This window comes from Mustela putorius, unplaced genomic scaffold (genome assembly GCF_011764305.1).
Source record: "Mustela putorius furo isolate JIRA1106 unplaced genomic scaffold, ASM1176430v1.1 tig00000695_pilon_pilon_pilon, whole genome shotgun sequence".
Lineage (NCBI taxonomy): Eukaryota > Metazoa > Chordata > Mammalia > Carnivora > Mustelidae > Mustela > Mustela putorius.
In genome coordinates, this window is record NW_025421447.1 from 3,865,242 (window position 1) to 3,879,401 (window position 14,160).

Below are 14,160 nucleotides of genomic sequence, written 5' to 3' on the forward strand. Positions count from 1 at the left end.
TCCCAAGGACCCCAGCCTCAGACAAGCCCAAACTCATCTACAAGTGACTTTTCAATCTGATGTCCTGCTTTGTAATGACCATCTTGGAACCATGGTGAAGTCAGGACTGGCTGGAGAGGAACAATGAAGAGAAGCACACAGGAATAATGGGGATGTCAGGATGATGACCAGCTCCTTTATCTCTCATGGAATGTGATCGCTAGGGCAAAAGACATCTCTGGGGGGTGATAGCATTTATCTGAAACTAACTGGCAGCAAGATAGGTAGAATGGGGGCAGCTGGTTGCTGTGAACAGAGCCCTGAATTAGGATCTGAAGACCGTGGCTCTAGTCTATATGTGTTCATTGCTAGCTCTAGACACATTCATCCTTCTCTTGATTTCTGTTTTCTCACCTAAAAAAAAATTAGGTCAAGTAATACCAGCATGATTATTCTAAGGATCAAATCAGCAATATTAATCAGGGCATTTCAAAAAATGATAAAAGAATCATGCTGATTTGGGCATGGTTTAGATACTGTATGTACTACAACCTCGTGGTGGGAAATTTATTTTCAGGTGCCTTTTTCATAGAATATTCCCTAGAGCACCTGAGGGTACATAGTAAGAGCAGGCTTGAGGCCACTGTGTGGGTTTCTGATACCAGATCAGAGGTAGGACAGGGATGTCTGTCACCCCTACAGAGACAGAAGTAGATTCTGCATGAAAGCTGTGACAGAGTATACAGATGTGAGGCCAAAACCCAGCCTTTTGGCAGGACTTGGAAACTCTGGTTAGAGTGGTCCAGAGGCCTCTGGACAAGTGTTTCATGGCCTGTAGGAAAAGTGACATTTTAAGCTTTTGATTCTGACCTAAGACAAAGCAAAAAGAAATGATGATCTCTGTGGTGTGTAAGTTCTGGAAAGTTAGGAAAGCCTGCCAGGTAAGTTCTCCAAAGTCTCAACCCAATGTCTGCTGAGAAAATTCAGAGTATCCTAGACTGGAAAATCAAGTAGTCACATCTGATCCCAGAGAAAAGTCAGTGTCTTTCTGTAATGTGAGGAATGAGAGCTGCTTAAATTATAACTAGTCCTTTTTGAATCTGGTTTTCAGATGACTGTACAAGTGAGAAGAATCAAGCAAGACAGATGCTGCGAACCCTCAGGTAACTCCCAATTTTCAGGGGCTGTAGACCATATAATCTGGTGAAGGATTTAGAAGCAAGGGCCAGTAACTCAAAGCCGGAGCTCTTACACCCCACAAAAAGCAAATGGCTGATTATAATATCAAATCATTACGTGTCCCTAGTGATGAAGTGGTCATGTTTCCTATTTTTTTTAATTTATTATTATTTTGGTCCTATTCTCTATTAGTTCATCAATTTAGCGATACTGACCTACTCTAACCTAACTTGGTTAGGTTAGTCTTGTAAGTGTCTTGTGAGTCTCCTGAGTCCTCAGGGACCCCCTCTGATTTCCCCTAGATCTTTAAAGACCAGAGTGAAATTGTATCTGGTTTCTTCCATGGTGACCCCAGAGGTGCTGGCAGATGTTAAATAGCTACAGATTTTCCTCACAAAAGAAGAAAAAGCATTTCACTGTATGACAGTACTTCGGGAAGGTCTAGAAACTACAAGACACCTGGGAGGCCACATTGCCTCGGAAGCGGTTTTAAATGGGCCACGGCAAATATTACTGAAAGCATCATTGTTCACGGAGTGTGTTGAACCCTCAAAGAGCTCTGGTTGTCCTGTGAAGGAGCCAGGAGCATTATTGAAAGGGCTGAATGGGTCGGTCTTCTCTCTTTCTCGGGATGTTTGTGGCCAAGGCTCTGGGCCACTGTTGTTCTCCCCTGCTCCCCACTCTCCACCCCCAGACAGAAATGAACTGTTTGCTTCTCCTCCTAAGGAACAGTCTTCTTGACTTCTGGAGCTTGTCCTTTGAGCCACCAGATCGTTACAGCCATGTCATTCAGGTGACCTTTATTTTTCCTCTTTCTTTTACCCTACCAGTATCTTAAGGGACAAGCATATGAAGGGTAAAGTGACAGAAGTCCTAAGGACCATGCAGGAGGCCCAGCCCCAGACTCTGCCCCAGTTACACTCCAGCAACCGTGGCCAGTCTGCTGCCCATCCGTCCTCCAGCAGCACCTCCCTGCTTCATGAAGAGCCAGAAGCATGCCCTTCAGTGGATGTGACCGGTGAGTACCCAGACCGTGTCCAGTTGCTAGGTGCTCGCTTCTTTGTCTACACCAAAAGCAGGTGTCTTTGCAGCCAGGCCCTGCGGATCCACCCTGAAGTCCCTGGAGAGCACAGGCCCAGGACTCAATTCCAAGCATAGGCTCCAGGGGTGTCAGGTGGTTCTTTTCCATTCCTACTCCCACACATCCTCAGCCACCAGACCCTCTCTGGCACATACATGGTGTTGGACTTGAGAGGAGGAATCATGAGGTGGAAAGAAGAAGGGGCAAACACTCCCTTACCATTGTAACCCAGTCATGTCACCCTTCACATCATGGGCATGAACTTCACTCACATTGGGCCTCTGATCTTGAAATCCTTGGGGTAAACAGTCACGGTTCCTATTTTCTGTTTGCCACTAAATATTCTTTATCATTTGTGGATTTGCTGAGCCCAGCCATCATTCTAATAATTCAGCCACAATTTCCTCTGAACCTTCATTAACTGGGACGTGTCTTGGGTTCAGGCTGTATCCATCACCAGCCTGCCCCTCCCCAGAATCCCCCAAGCAGGGGCTTTGGGTAGCTGTGGTGGGAGGTAGGAGGAGGAGAGTACATTTATAATCAAAACTTTATTTTTTTCCTGTTCAGTTTTTCTTTAATTTCCCTCCCAGGAAATGCATTTCTATTTTTAGGGAACTATAGCAAGCAAATCCCAGTGAGGACAACACCGAGAAACCATCCTTTGTCTCTGGCTATATCTGATTTTTTCCCCCTGAATTGACTGTTTTAGGCAATGAATAAACCATAGTAGGTTACACCTGGTACTATTCCTGCTTCTCATTTTACCCTGAGGATAAGAGCAATATAGCATTTCCCCCAGGATGATAGAAACCAAGGGAAGAGGAGTGCCTGGGTGGCTCAGTGGGTTAAAGCCTCTGCCTTTGGCTCAGGTCATGATCCCAGGGTCCTGGGATTGAGCCCCGAATCGGGTTCTCTCCTCAGTGGGGAGCCTGCTTCCTTCTCTCTCACTGCCTGCCTCTCTGCCTACTTGTGATCTCTGTCAAATAAGTAAATAAGATCTTTAAAAAGAAAGAAAGAAAGAAAGAAACCAAGGAAAGAGAGGAGTTCACATTTATTGGGCACACATTTAATGCTCACATTATTGACTACTTTACATCTCTTCCCTCATTTAATCGGCACAACCAACCAATGTCTCAGGTAGGTGGTGGTATCCCAATTTTACAACACAGCTGAGGCCACTGAGGCTCAACGAAGTCAGGGAACTTACGGAAGAGCACCCAGCTGGGGGTGCCATTCACCTGGAGCCTGCACAACACGAAAGCTCAGACGGTCCCCTGCACTGTGGCCTGAGCAGCCAGGGACGGAACAGGGAGGCAGTCACTCTTCCCACACCTCTTTTACTGGGTTTCTGGAGCTAGCGTTTGCCCCACTCCACTCTTTGTGACACTCTGCACATGAGAAAAGATCCTATACACATTGCACTTTCATCCAAGAATTTATAAATATATGGGCTGCCCTTGCTGTGTACATGACCTCCTCTAATGGGCCCATGGGGTTTTAACTACATCCCTGAACTCAGTTGCCCAAAGGCACTTGCTTTCTCCTCATTGCTACCCTGAGAGACAGAGGCAGAGGGGCAGACACACTATCCCCTCACCTGGAGCTCCTGCCATGACTGGTAGGAATGGTCACACTGGAGATGTGGCCTCTGGGGTGGTGTTGGCCTTATTATCCGCCACCACTAGCTTTTCTGAGGGAGACGGAAGCCCTTCTTTTTTCCATCTGAAGTCATTATCCTCTCAGAGAGTCAATGGCTTATCACTTGCTCCTTCTTTGCTTTGCTTTTTTGAGCCAAAACTTCTAGAGTATTTAACAAAAAGTGTGATTGATGTGGGAGCTTCCCTGTGATGCACAATTATCCTGGCAAGAGGCTGTTCCCCATTGCCTTCTGTTTACCGTGTAGGGCATATTTTCTGTGTTGTGTGGCCGTGGGAGACCGGGACATGAGAAGGCTGACCACTATGACTGATGGATTGGACCTCCTGTGGACTTGGTTGAGAGTAAGCGGATTTTCTGGAGAGGAGGTAAAGGAGGTGTGGAAGGGGCTGGGAATCACCGTTTGGTTGAGTCCCTACATTGTCGGGCATTGTGCTAAAGGCTTGTGTAGTTTACCTTCTTCTTTCTTTCACAGTGATGTTGATGAATCGGTTATTAGGTAATGCCATCCATGATGGAAGGAGAAGATCTACCAGACTTAAGTGCACAGTTCCTTAGAGAAACTTGACTTGGTTGAAGGGAACTAAGGACTTCACTCCTATCTTCTCGGAAGAGAAATTGCCTACTCTGTGGCCCTTGGTGATAATCCTTGAAAGGGAACTGACTCATATTTTTAGCTGAATGATGGCCCTGCTACCCAGGAGGGTTTTGGTTTGTTTGTTTGTTTGTTTGTTTGCAAAGGGAGACAGCAAAGGACATAGCCAGGTTCTCACAGCGTCATAGGTGCTGTATATTTTTGCTTCTGCAATCCCCCATGTATAAAAAAAACAGTCATTCTTTGGACAGGAGTCAGGCAATCTAATCTATATTTAAGAATTATTTTTACAGTCTCATGAGCCATTCTGGGTGGGATCCAAATCACCACCTGCCATCCTCCGAGTCTCCCTCACCTCAGTAGGCATCCAGAGTAGGAGATAAGAGGAGAGGGAGGCACCAGGAGCATCAACCTGTTTAAGTTCTCAGCACATTGGCTATTAATGGAAGCCATTTTCCCTTTCTCTTCCTCAACAATCCCCAGTATAGAATAGTCTCATGAAGGGTGAGTATATTACCTGTTCACAGACCAGCAAAGTGCTTCATCTCCTTAATCTCATGATTTCTAAGAGGGGCAGTGAGTTCTACTACTGGAGGAGACATTTCTGCAGTTCCTCTCTGGGATCATTCCAGCACTGGGAATCTTGGAGGGAGCCAGGAGAGAGACCTTTGTACTTCTCATGTGCATGCACTGAAACCCTCAAATACTACATCTAACCACTACTTCTTTGTTTTTCCTTTTTTAAAATTCAAGTATAGTCAGATACAGTTATATTAGTTTCAGGTGTACAACAGTGTGACTCAGCAATTCTCTGGTGCGCCTGGAAACTGGGTGGCTCAGTCAGTTAAGCATCTGACTCTTGGTTTCAGCTCAGGTCATGATCTCACGGTCATGAGATTGAGCCCCACATTGGTCTTCATGCTTGGCACGGAGTTTGCTTAAGATTCTCTTTCCCCCATCCTCGCTTTCTCTCTCTCTCTCTCAAAAACCAAAAACAAAAAACAATTCTATACATTTCTCAGTGCTCATGATGATAGGTTCACTCTTAATCCCCTTCACCTATTTCCCCCATCATACCATCACCTCCCCTCTGGCAACCACCAGTTTGTTCTCTATATTTAAGAGTCTGGTTTTTATCTCTTTTTTCCTTGGTTCATTTGTTTCTTAAAATTCCACATATGAGTGAAATCATACAGTATTTGTCTTTCTCTGACCAACTTATTTCACTTAACATTATATCCTGTAGCTCCTTCCACGTTGTCACAAATGGCAAGATTTTATTCTTTTTATGGCTAAGTATTATTCCATTGTATATATACACCACATCTTCTTTATCCATTCCTCTATGGGTGGACACTTGCTTTCATAATTTGGCAACTGTGAATAATGCTGCAGTAAACATACGGTTGCATATATCTTTTCAAATTCATGCTTTTGGTTTTTTTGGGTAAATACCCAGAAGTAGAATTACTGGATCATATTGGTAGTTCTATTTTTAACTTTTTGAGGAACTTCCGTACTGTTTTCCACAGTGGCGGCACCAGCCTGCATTTCCACCAACAGTGCATGAGGGTTCCTTTTCCTCTACATTCCCACTCGCTGACACTTACATTTTTTATTTTAGCTATTCTGACAGGTGAGAGGTGATACCTCATTGGGGTTTTGATTTGCATTTCCCCAATGATGAGTGATTTTGACCATCTTTTCATTTGTCTGTTGGCCATCTGTATGTCTTCTTTGAAAAAAAAAAGTTTATATTTTTGTTCCATGTCCATTTTTTAATTGGATTATTTGGGGGGGCTTTGGTTTTGAGTTATGTAAGTTCTTTATATATGTGGATATTAACCCCTTATTGGATATATCATTTGCAAGATATTCTCATTCAGCATGTTGTCGTTTTGTTTTGTCAAAGGCTTCCTTTGCTGCACAAAAGCTTTTTATTTTGTTGTAGTCCCAATAGTTTAATTTTGCTCTTGTTTCCCTTGCTAAAGGAGACGTATCTTGAATAATGTTACTATGGCAGAGTCAGAGAAATCACTGCCTGTGCTTGAGTTCTGATATCTGCTCTAGTCTTCAGTCCAGGGATTACTGTATTCATTTTTTTAAGGCTGCTGTAACAAAGTATCATGGACTGTGTTTTTTTTTTTTTAAGATTTTATTTATTTATTTGACAGAGAGATCATAAGTAGGCAGAGGCAGGCAGAGAGAGAGAGGAGGAAGCAGGTTCCCCGCTGAGCAGAAAGCCCCATGCGGGGCTCCATCCCAGGACCCTGGGATCATGACCTGAGCCGAAGGCAGAGGCTTTAACCCACTGAACCAGCAAGGCGCCCCGAACTGTGTGTTTCAAAACAAACAGACATTTGTTCTGTCCAAGTTCTGGAGGCTAGAAGTCTGAAATCAAGGTGTCAGCTGGGCCATGCTCTTCCTGGTTTCTGGTGGTCGCTGGGAGCCTCCCTTGGCTTGTAGATGGATAACTTCAGTGTCTGCCTCCTGACTCCCTCATCACGGGGTCCTCTCACCCTGTGTGTCTCCTCTCCTATTCTTTTAAGGACATCAGTCATGTTGGACGAAGGTCCACCCTAATCCAGTATTGTCTCATTCTAACTCATCACATCTGCAAAGACTCATTTTCAAATAAGGTCACGTTCTGAGGTTCTAGGTAGACATGACTTTTTGGAGGACACTATTCAACCCAGTATAATTATCTTTAAGATACTTTATTTCTGATTTCCCACTGGTTTCTCCCTCATGTTCCTTTCTGGACAGACGTCAGCCGGGCCACTCCTGCTGATTCACCTTCGTTGCTCAGCAACCATCCAGATGCCAGATATGCCCAGCCCTCCTACCCTCCAAGCGGCGCCACACAACTGAGCAGGATGCCAGACCCAGGGCACCGGGGGAGTGGTGGCCCACAGGACGAGATGCGGCCTCAGAAAATGAATGCGTCTGGGCACCTATCCTCTTTCTCCTCTTTGTACCGGCCCAACTCTAAGCCCTCTGGTAAACACAAAGGAGCGGATGGTGAAGTAGAGCCCATTGTTGGGAATGAGCACATTCTTTCAGGGCCCAAGGATTTTTTTATTCCTGTGTTAGATCCTGGCTCACAGAACTGGGTGAGATGAAGGGGGGTGGTATCTGGTGGCTGAGCCAGAGAATAAGATGCCAGCCCAGTGCTGGTCCTTTCTAAGTGCCTCTCCCATTCCCCCTACATAGGGATTCAGGCTAAGCAGGAGAATACAGGAAGTCAGGGGCATTCTGAGGCACTCCACAGAGAGGATGACTTGTTTCACATTCGTGGGCTCCCTTTTCTCTGGGCTATAATCTTCCTAGGCCTGCACTGAGACTGTTCTTAGAATTCCCAGCTCTGGATTCCATGGGAAAGGTCTTCCTTAGGTCAAGAGCTATTTACTGCAACATGGGAGACTATTTCTCCAAGTACACTCACACATCCTTTGTATGCAACTATCAGTCAGTCTTGCCTCTCAAACTTTGCTATTGAGTTTAGAGCCAGATGTCCTGGCCACCAGTGACTAAACGTACAGCCATAAAGAGGAATGGCTTGAAGCATATCAGTTTTGGGGACCCAAACAGTGCAACAATAAGACATTTGAAACCCTCAGAGAAAAACCGGGCCCTAAGCAAGATGTCCTGGTACATGAAGCCCATTTTTGGCCTCTTTCCCCTTCCCTTAGTGTATCCTCTGCCTTCCTCAGAGGAATCCCCTTCTCTCCTTTTTCTCCTTCAGGTCCTAACACCTTACCAGTCCCCTCCTTGTCACTCTTTACTGAAAGTGGTTAAAGGGAAACAGTGTCTCTCATTACTCGCTGCCTGATTTAATTTAATATGCATTTACCTTTGTCTTTCTATTAGTGGGTGGATGTTAAAGACTTTTAGTCATGGATCATCAGGTAAGATAGGCATGAGGTAGAGAGCAAGTCCTTCTGGATTACTACCAGGAAATAGACCAACTTTCTCATTGTTCGGCCAGTCCTACCTGGAGGCCTGTAGCAGATTCTCACCCTTGTTTTCCAGCCCAGTGTCCATCTCTCTCAGATGCACTCGGTCTCTATCTGGGAGGAGGCCCTGTGGGGTTTCCTTACAGAGGGCCATCTTGTGTTTGAAAGCCCACGAGCTCTTTAAACAAATTTGCCTGCTGCTTCTTGAGTGCCCAAGTGAGAGAAAGAAGTTGACAATTACAGGGATGGGCAGGGATCTGGAAGAGAAGTTCTGGGCAGTCTCCATAGCTGCCCATGAGTGACTGGCTTTCCCCACCTCTTACCTCTCCCGTATCTTGGTGGGATGCAACAGGGGCTGACCTACTGGAAAAGAATCTTGTGGAGATCCAGAACCTGCGCCAGCGCCTGGAGGAGTCCATCTGCTTCAATGACCGCCTGCAGGAGAGACTGGAACACGTGCTCAGCAGTGCTGACCAAGGAAAAAGTAGGAAAGGGGAAAAACTGGTTCTGTCCACATCCAGAGTCTCAAAGGGCACATAGGCTCCCAGTGAAAAGGCATGTTGGTGTGTGTGGTGCAGTACCCTAGCCTTCCTGACAATCTGCCCAGAGAGGGAAGCAGGGCAGGCACAGTTGTCCCCATTTTATACATTTTTAAGACACTGAGTGTTTTGCCCCAGGCAGAGCTGGGTCTCATGCTTAGGGCTGTCTGACACGATACCCATTCATGTAACTCCCAACACTACCTGGTCCTGCACCTGGCTTATGGCCTGACTGGCACATGATAGAACCGAGACTTCCACAATGGCCGCATCAACAGAGGGAGGACCACATCCCACTTTCTTACCACGGCCTCATGCCCCGGATACCACCTGCCACCGCCCATTACGTGAAGGGCCCATATTCCCATACTTGCCACAGGAGGCTGTCACTCAGAGACCAGTACTTCCACATCCCTTCTCCCTTGTCAAGCTCAGGAGAATGGCGGCCAGAGCCCCTACAGCATCACAGTAGCAGCTAATTCATAGGAGAGACTGTCCCAGAGCTGCAGCCATTGCGCATGAGTGTGTGGCCTGCTCGCGTGTGACTCAGCCACATCACGCTCTCGAGCCACTGCATGAAGCCCCCAGGGGTTCTCTGTGGCTAAGGCTCTAAGGCTCTAACTTTGGTGGTTGCCGGAAAATATATCTTTGAGAGCATCTGCTTCCCAGTGCTATGATTGTCTGAATTTTTTAACTCCCTCTGATAGTATCCACATCTGGCTTCCATGGGTAGAACCCAAAGTCTGTGCCTCAGCTCCACCACAAGAAAAGGGCTTTTGGGAAAGCAAACTGGAGTTTTCAGCTTACAGAGGGCAAAGCCCAAACCTGGTCACTTCCATGTTCCCCCTTTCCACAGCAGTACCCAGTTACAGAGACAAAGAGAAGAGGGTGGAAGGTACAAAAATTGCTTAGACCCACATGAGCCAAAACTGTAATAGTTATTCTCAATTTGAATACGATGGCTGCTTCTTATAAGGTCCTATCTACACATCCCTAGGAATGCAGGAGTAAATAGCTCTGGGAAGTTCACAATTAGTATATATGTCCCTTGCTCCATCTTTGCAGATAACCAGGGAGTCACTAGCTGCGAACTGGATCCCTGCTTAGTGCTCTCTCCCTCCCTTTCCCACTTCCAGCTGAATGTGAGTAAGGAAGGAAAGGAATGTCAGCTTTTTTCGAGTAGTCAGTGAAGAGTTCCCTCTGTCCCTGCAGACATCATGGCCGCTGTCTCTCCCTCCCTCCCTAGGCACAACACAGTCTGCTCCAGGTGTCCCCGTGGCAACCCCTCATTCTTACGATCAGAGTCACTCTTCCGGCTCTGCCTAGGATGTCTTGTGACATGATGTCTGGATGGCCTAGAAGAATGTTCTCCAGAACTTTTCCAGCCCTATTCAACAGCATTCTTGGCTGTGAACTTGGAGGCATCGACATCGACCTTTAAATGAATGGATCAAATTAATAAATTCTTATTTAAAAATTATTGTCTATAGGTATTGAATACAAAGAGTCAAATTTGTGAGGAAAGACTAACACCAGTAACGGCCTAAAAATTCATAGAAAGGTTAAAGGAAAAATGAGTTTCATCTCTTAGTTATTTCTTCTTTTTTTTTTCTTTTGCAAAACACTTCTTTATTACAGCAATATATAAAGCAAATATAACCTTATTTTTTTTAAGATTATATTTACTTATTTGTCAGAGAGAGAACACAAAGCAGGAGGAGCAGCAGGCAAAGGGAGAAACAGACTCCCCGCTGGGCAAGGAGCTCGATGCAGGACTCGACCCCAAGACCCTGGGATCATGAACTGAGCTGGAAGCAGACGCCCACCTGACTGAGCCACCCAGGGGTCCCTAAAGCAAATATAACTTTAAATGTTTATGACCATGACTGTACATTATTATGACTGCTGGTGTTTTTCAGCTTGCTCAGGTCATGATCCCAGGGTCCTGGGATCGAGTCTCACATCAGGCTTTCTGCTCAGCAGGGAGCCTGCTTCCTGCTCGCTCTCTCTCTGCCTGCCTCTCTGCCTACTTGTGATCTCTGTCAAATAAATAAATAAAATCTTTAAAAAAAAAGAAAAGAAAAGAAAAGAAACCTGCTTCTCCCTCTCCCACTCGCCATACTTGTGTTCCCTCTCTTGCTGTCTCACTTTCTGTCAAATAAGTAAATAAAATATTTTTTAAAAATGTGGGATTGAAATGCATGTACACATTTTTAAGAGTATATAAATTTTCACTCTCCTGACTTTATTCCCAACCTTGGCATTTTCACACATCCTTAGTGAGTTAACCAAACTCGAGGCCTTTTGTTACTAAGACCACCAGCCAGGTTATGTTTGCCAGTGGCAATATCCTTAAAAGTTAATAATAACTGTGGTCACCAATAGATTTTTTACCTAGTTCCTTCTTCCTTGAGGGCAAACGTACTTTCACCTGGGCATTCCATCCAACCCTTAAAGATGGCCTTAAAAGCACTTTATTAAGCAGCCATTTCCATTTTAATAGTAAGGTGAAGATCATACCCCTCAATCTGAAAGCCTTCAGCCTTGAAGTCATCGATTGCCTCAACTTTTAGAAGCATTTTGAGGATTTTCAGCAGCCCCACATGATTCAGGTAAATATATGCATCTCCCAAAGTATGTATGAGTTAGCTGGCTTCAGGTCTGTGATGTGTGCGAGTATGTGGGTGAGGAGGGCCCAGGTAGCAGGTGATGAAGGCCACACGCAGGCCCATGTCTCGAGACCCGTGGCCCAACTGGTAGGACAGCTCCCCTTCACCGCATAGCGCCAGCAGAGACCATGGCGGGGAGGCAGAGCCCCTGGATTCCAACCGCACAGGATGATTCTTCCATCACCAGGGTTGGTTTGGATTGCATCAGTCACCTTTTGCAGTTGGTCTACTCCTTGACCTGAAGAATCTGAATTCTTATCTCTGTATTCTGCCCCACAACACCCACTGAAAGCCTGACCTGGAGCTAGTTTCCTCCTTTGCCTCAGGTTTACCACATCCTCCGCACTCTCGCCCTTCAACCTCAGTGAGAATGAGAAGGTGGGTCACATAAGTCCCTCCCTTGCCACACTTGAGCGTCCCTTGGTGATCTCAGCCATAACACCCCTCAACACCCCTGCACAAGCAGCTCATGGATTACCCACCAAGTACCTAAGGCCAGATTGTACCATGCTCTCTAGGTAAGTCCCATCCATGAGCCATATACAATGGCTCTATGGCAACTTTCAGCAAATCAGTCAAGATACCTCCCAAGTGTGCTCATGTTCAGCATACTGGTAACCTGAATAAAAGTATAAAAAAAAAAAAATCACCAGCTGGGCAAATCAACATCAAAAACGTGTGTCTACTTCCATATTCAAGGGGATTTATTGGAAATTGATCTTATGCAGCCAGAGTGAAATGTAAAACCAACAAGTATAAGAATAAAATTCATACCAAAAAAAGGCAGAAACAAAAGCATCGGGGCGCCTGGGTGGCTTCGTGGGTTAAGCCTCTGTCTTCAGCTCAGGTCATGATCTCAGGGTCCTGGATGGAGTCCGCGCATCAGGCTCTCTGCTCAGCAGAGGGAGCCTGCTTCCCTCTCTCTCTCTCTCTCTCTGCCTACCTCTCTGCCAACTTGTGATCTCTGTCTGTCAAATAAATAAATAAAATATTTTTAATAAAACATTTTTAAATATTTAAAATGTTTTAAATAAAATATTTTTAAAAACAAAAACAAAAAAGCATCCCACAGGCAGGGGTGGTAGTGAGAGGTGAGACATGAGGAGGTCAAAATTGACCTCAATTTAAATGAAACAAGAAAATGATATTGGAGTATATTAAGAAGAATATCAAAAGTGAAGGGGGGGGCGGGGCGCCTGGGTGGCTCAGTGGTTTGGGCTGCTGCCTTCGGCTCGGGTCATGATCTCAGGGTCCTGGGATCAAGCCCCACATCGGGCTCTCTGCTCCACAGGACGCCTGCTTCCCTCTTTCTCTCTCTCTCTCTCTGCCTGCCTCTCTGCCTACTTGTGATCTCTGTCTGTCAAATAAATAAACAAAATCTTAAAAAAAAAAAAAGTGAAGGGGGAAAAACCTTCTACTGAATTAATGAGTCATATCTCAGTAGAATATTGCATTTATGTTTAAGTTAGTTTCATTTTTTGAAGAATGTGAACATCCGGAAACTGGAGAGAACTGTCTAAAATTCTTTGATTTTTTATTTGAGAAGGAGCCATACAATCTTTTTTTTTTTTTAATTTATTTTTAACAGACAGAGATCACAAGTAGGCAGAGAAGCAGGCAGAGAGAGAGAGAGGAAGCAGGCTTCCTGCTGAGCAGAGAGCCCGATGTGGAGCTCGATCCCAGGACCCTGGGATCATGACCTGAGCCGAAGGCAGAGGCTTAACCCACTGAGCCACCCAGGCGCCCCTACAATCTATTTTAATTAAAGAGAATGAGGATTGATTTTTTGACAGTTCAGTAAGGGTGGGAAGGTGGGAATATGTATGCCTTGATATTGTACATACATAGAAAGGGATTGAACAAGCAACAGTATTTTGGGTTTTTAGAGGTAGTTGTTTGGCAATTTTGGCAGAAAGGTATAAAAAGACTGCAAATGGCTGCAAAAATAGACAAGGCCCACAAAGTAGACTTTTAGAGCAGGTTGCACTGGGTGTTGGTTTAGCTAGACAACCAAAAGGCAGAGGCTCTCTGGGTAAGAAACTCTCCTTACATTCTAAGTCTGCGCTTGTAACTCCAGACAGTTACTGGCAATTTGGGAGCTGCAAGTCCCCAGTCTTTAAGCTCTGGCATGCTGAGCCTCCCTCTCCCAGATCCAGCATTTTCCCAGAAAAGAAATCTCACGGAACTTGATCTCAATGGTAAATATCCTCCTCCCCACCCAAGTTAAACACCATTTGTTTCCATCTTCATTTAATCCTTTTTGTCTCTTCTCACACTCCTCGCGATGGTCCTCATCCTCCTCTCTCTCCATGGCAGCATCCTCTTCATAATATAGTTGCTATGTTTTCCCCATGTTAAAAGATCTGACATTGATCATGCCACTGCTCTACCCCCCAGGAGGGGCTGCCCTTTTGATCTTGTCCTCTGGGATCCTCTTGTTTGACCTGACTTGTATCAGTTGTGATTTCTTTCAGCTCACTGAGGTGGTTTAGCAGAAATCCTAGAA

General features: G+C 45.4%; 1 protein-coding gene across 4 annotated transcripts in view; it reads left to right on the plus strand.

Moving 5' to 3' along the window:
• LOC101673175 (myomegalin) overlaps positions 1-10,552 on the plus strand; it is a 47,423-nt gene extending 36,871 nt beyond the window's left edge. For 2 of the 4 annotated variants that reach the window (XM_004776838.3, XM_004776837.3), the window contains 6 exons: positions 1,091-1,142; positions 1,989-2,176; positions 7,257-7,490; positions 8,799-8,930; positions 10,051-10,127; positions 10,232-10,551. In XM_004776838.3, the coding sequence (XP_004776895.1) occupies positions 1,091-1,142; positions 1,989-2,176; positions 7,257-7,490; positions 8,799-8,930; positions 10,051-10,127; positions 10,232-10,426 (878 nt within the window). In that variant the 3' untranslated portion in view covers positions 10,427-10,551. Of the gene's footprint in view, positions 1-1,090; positions 1,143-1,988; positions 2,177-7,256; positions 7,491-8,798; positions 8,931-10,050; positions 10,128-10,231 lie in introns of all 4 variants that reach the window. The other 2 variants (XM_004776839.3, XM_004776841.3) reach the window with 2 other exon arrangements.
• The last annotated feature ends 3,608 nt before the right edge of the window (positions 10,553-14,160 follow it).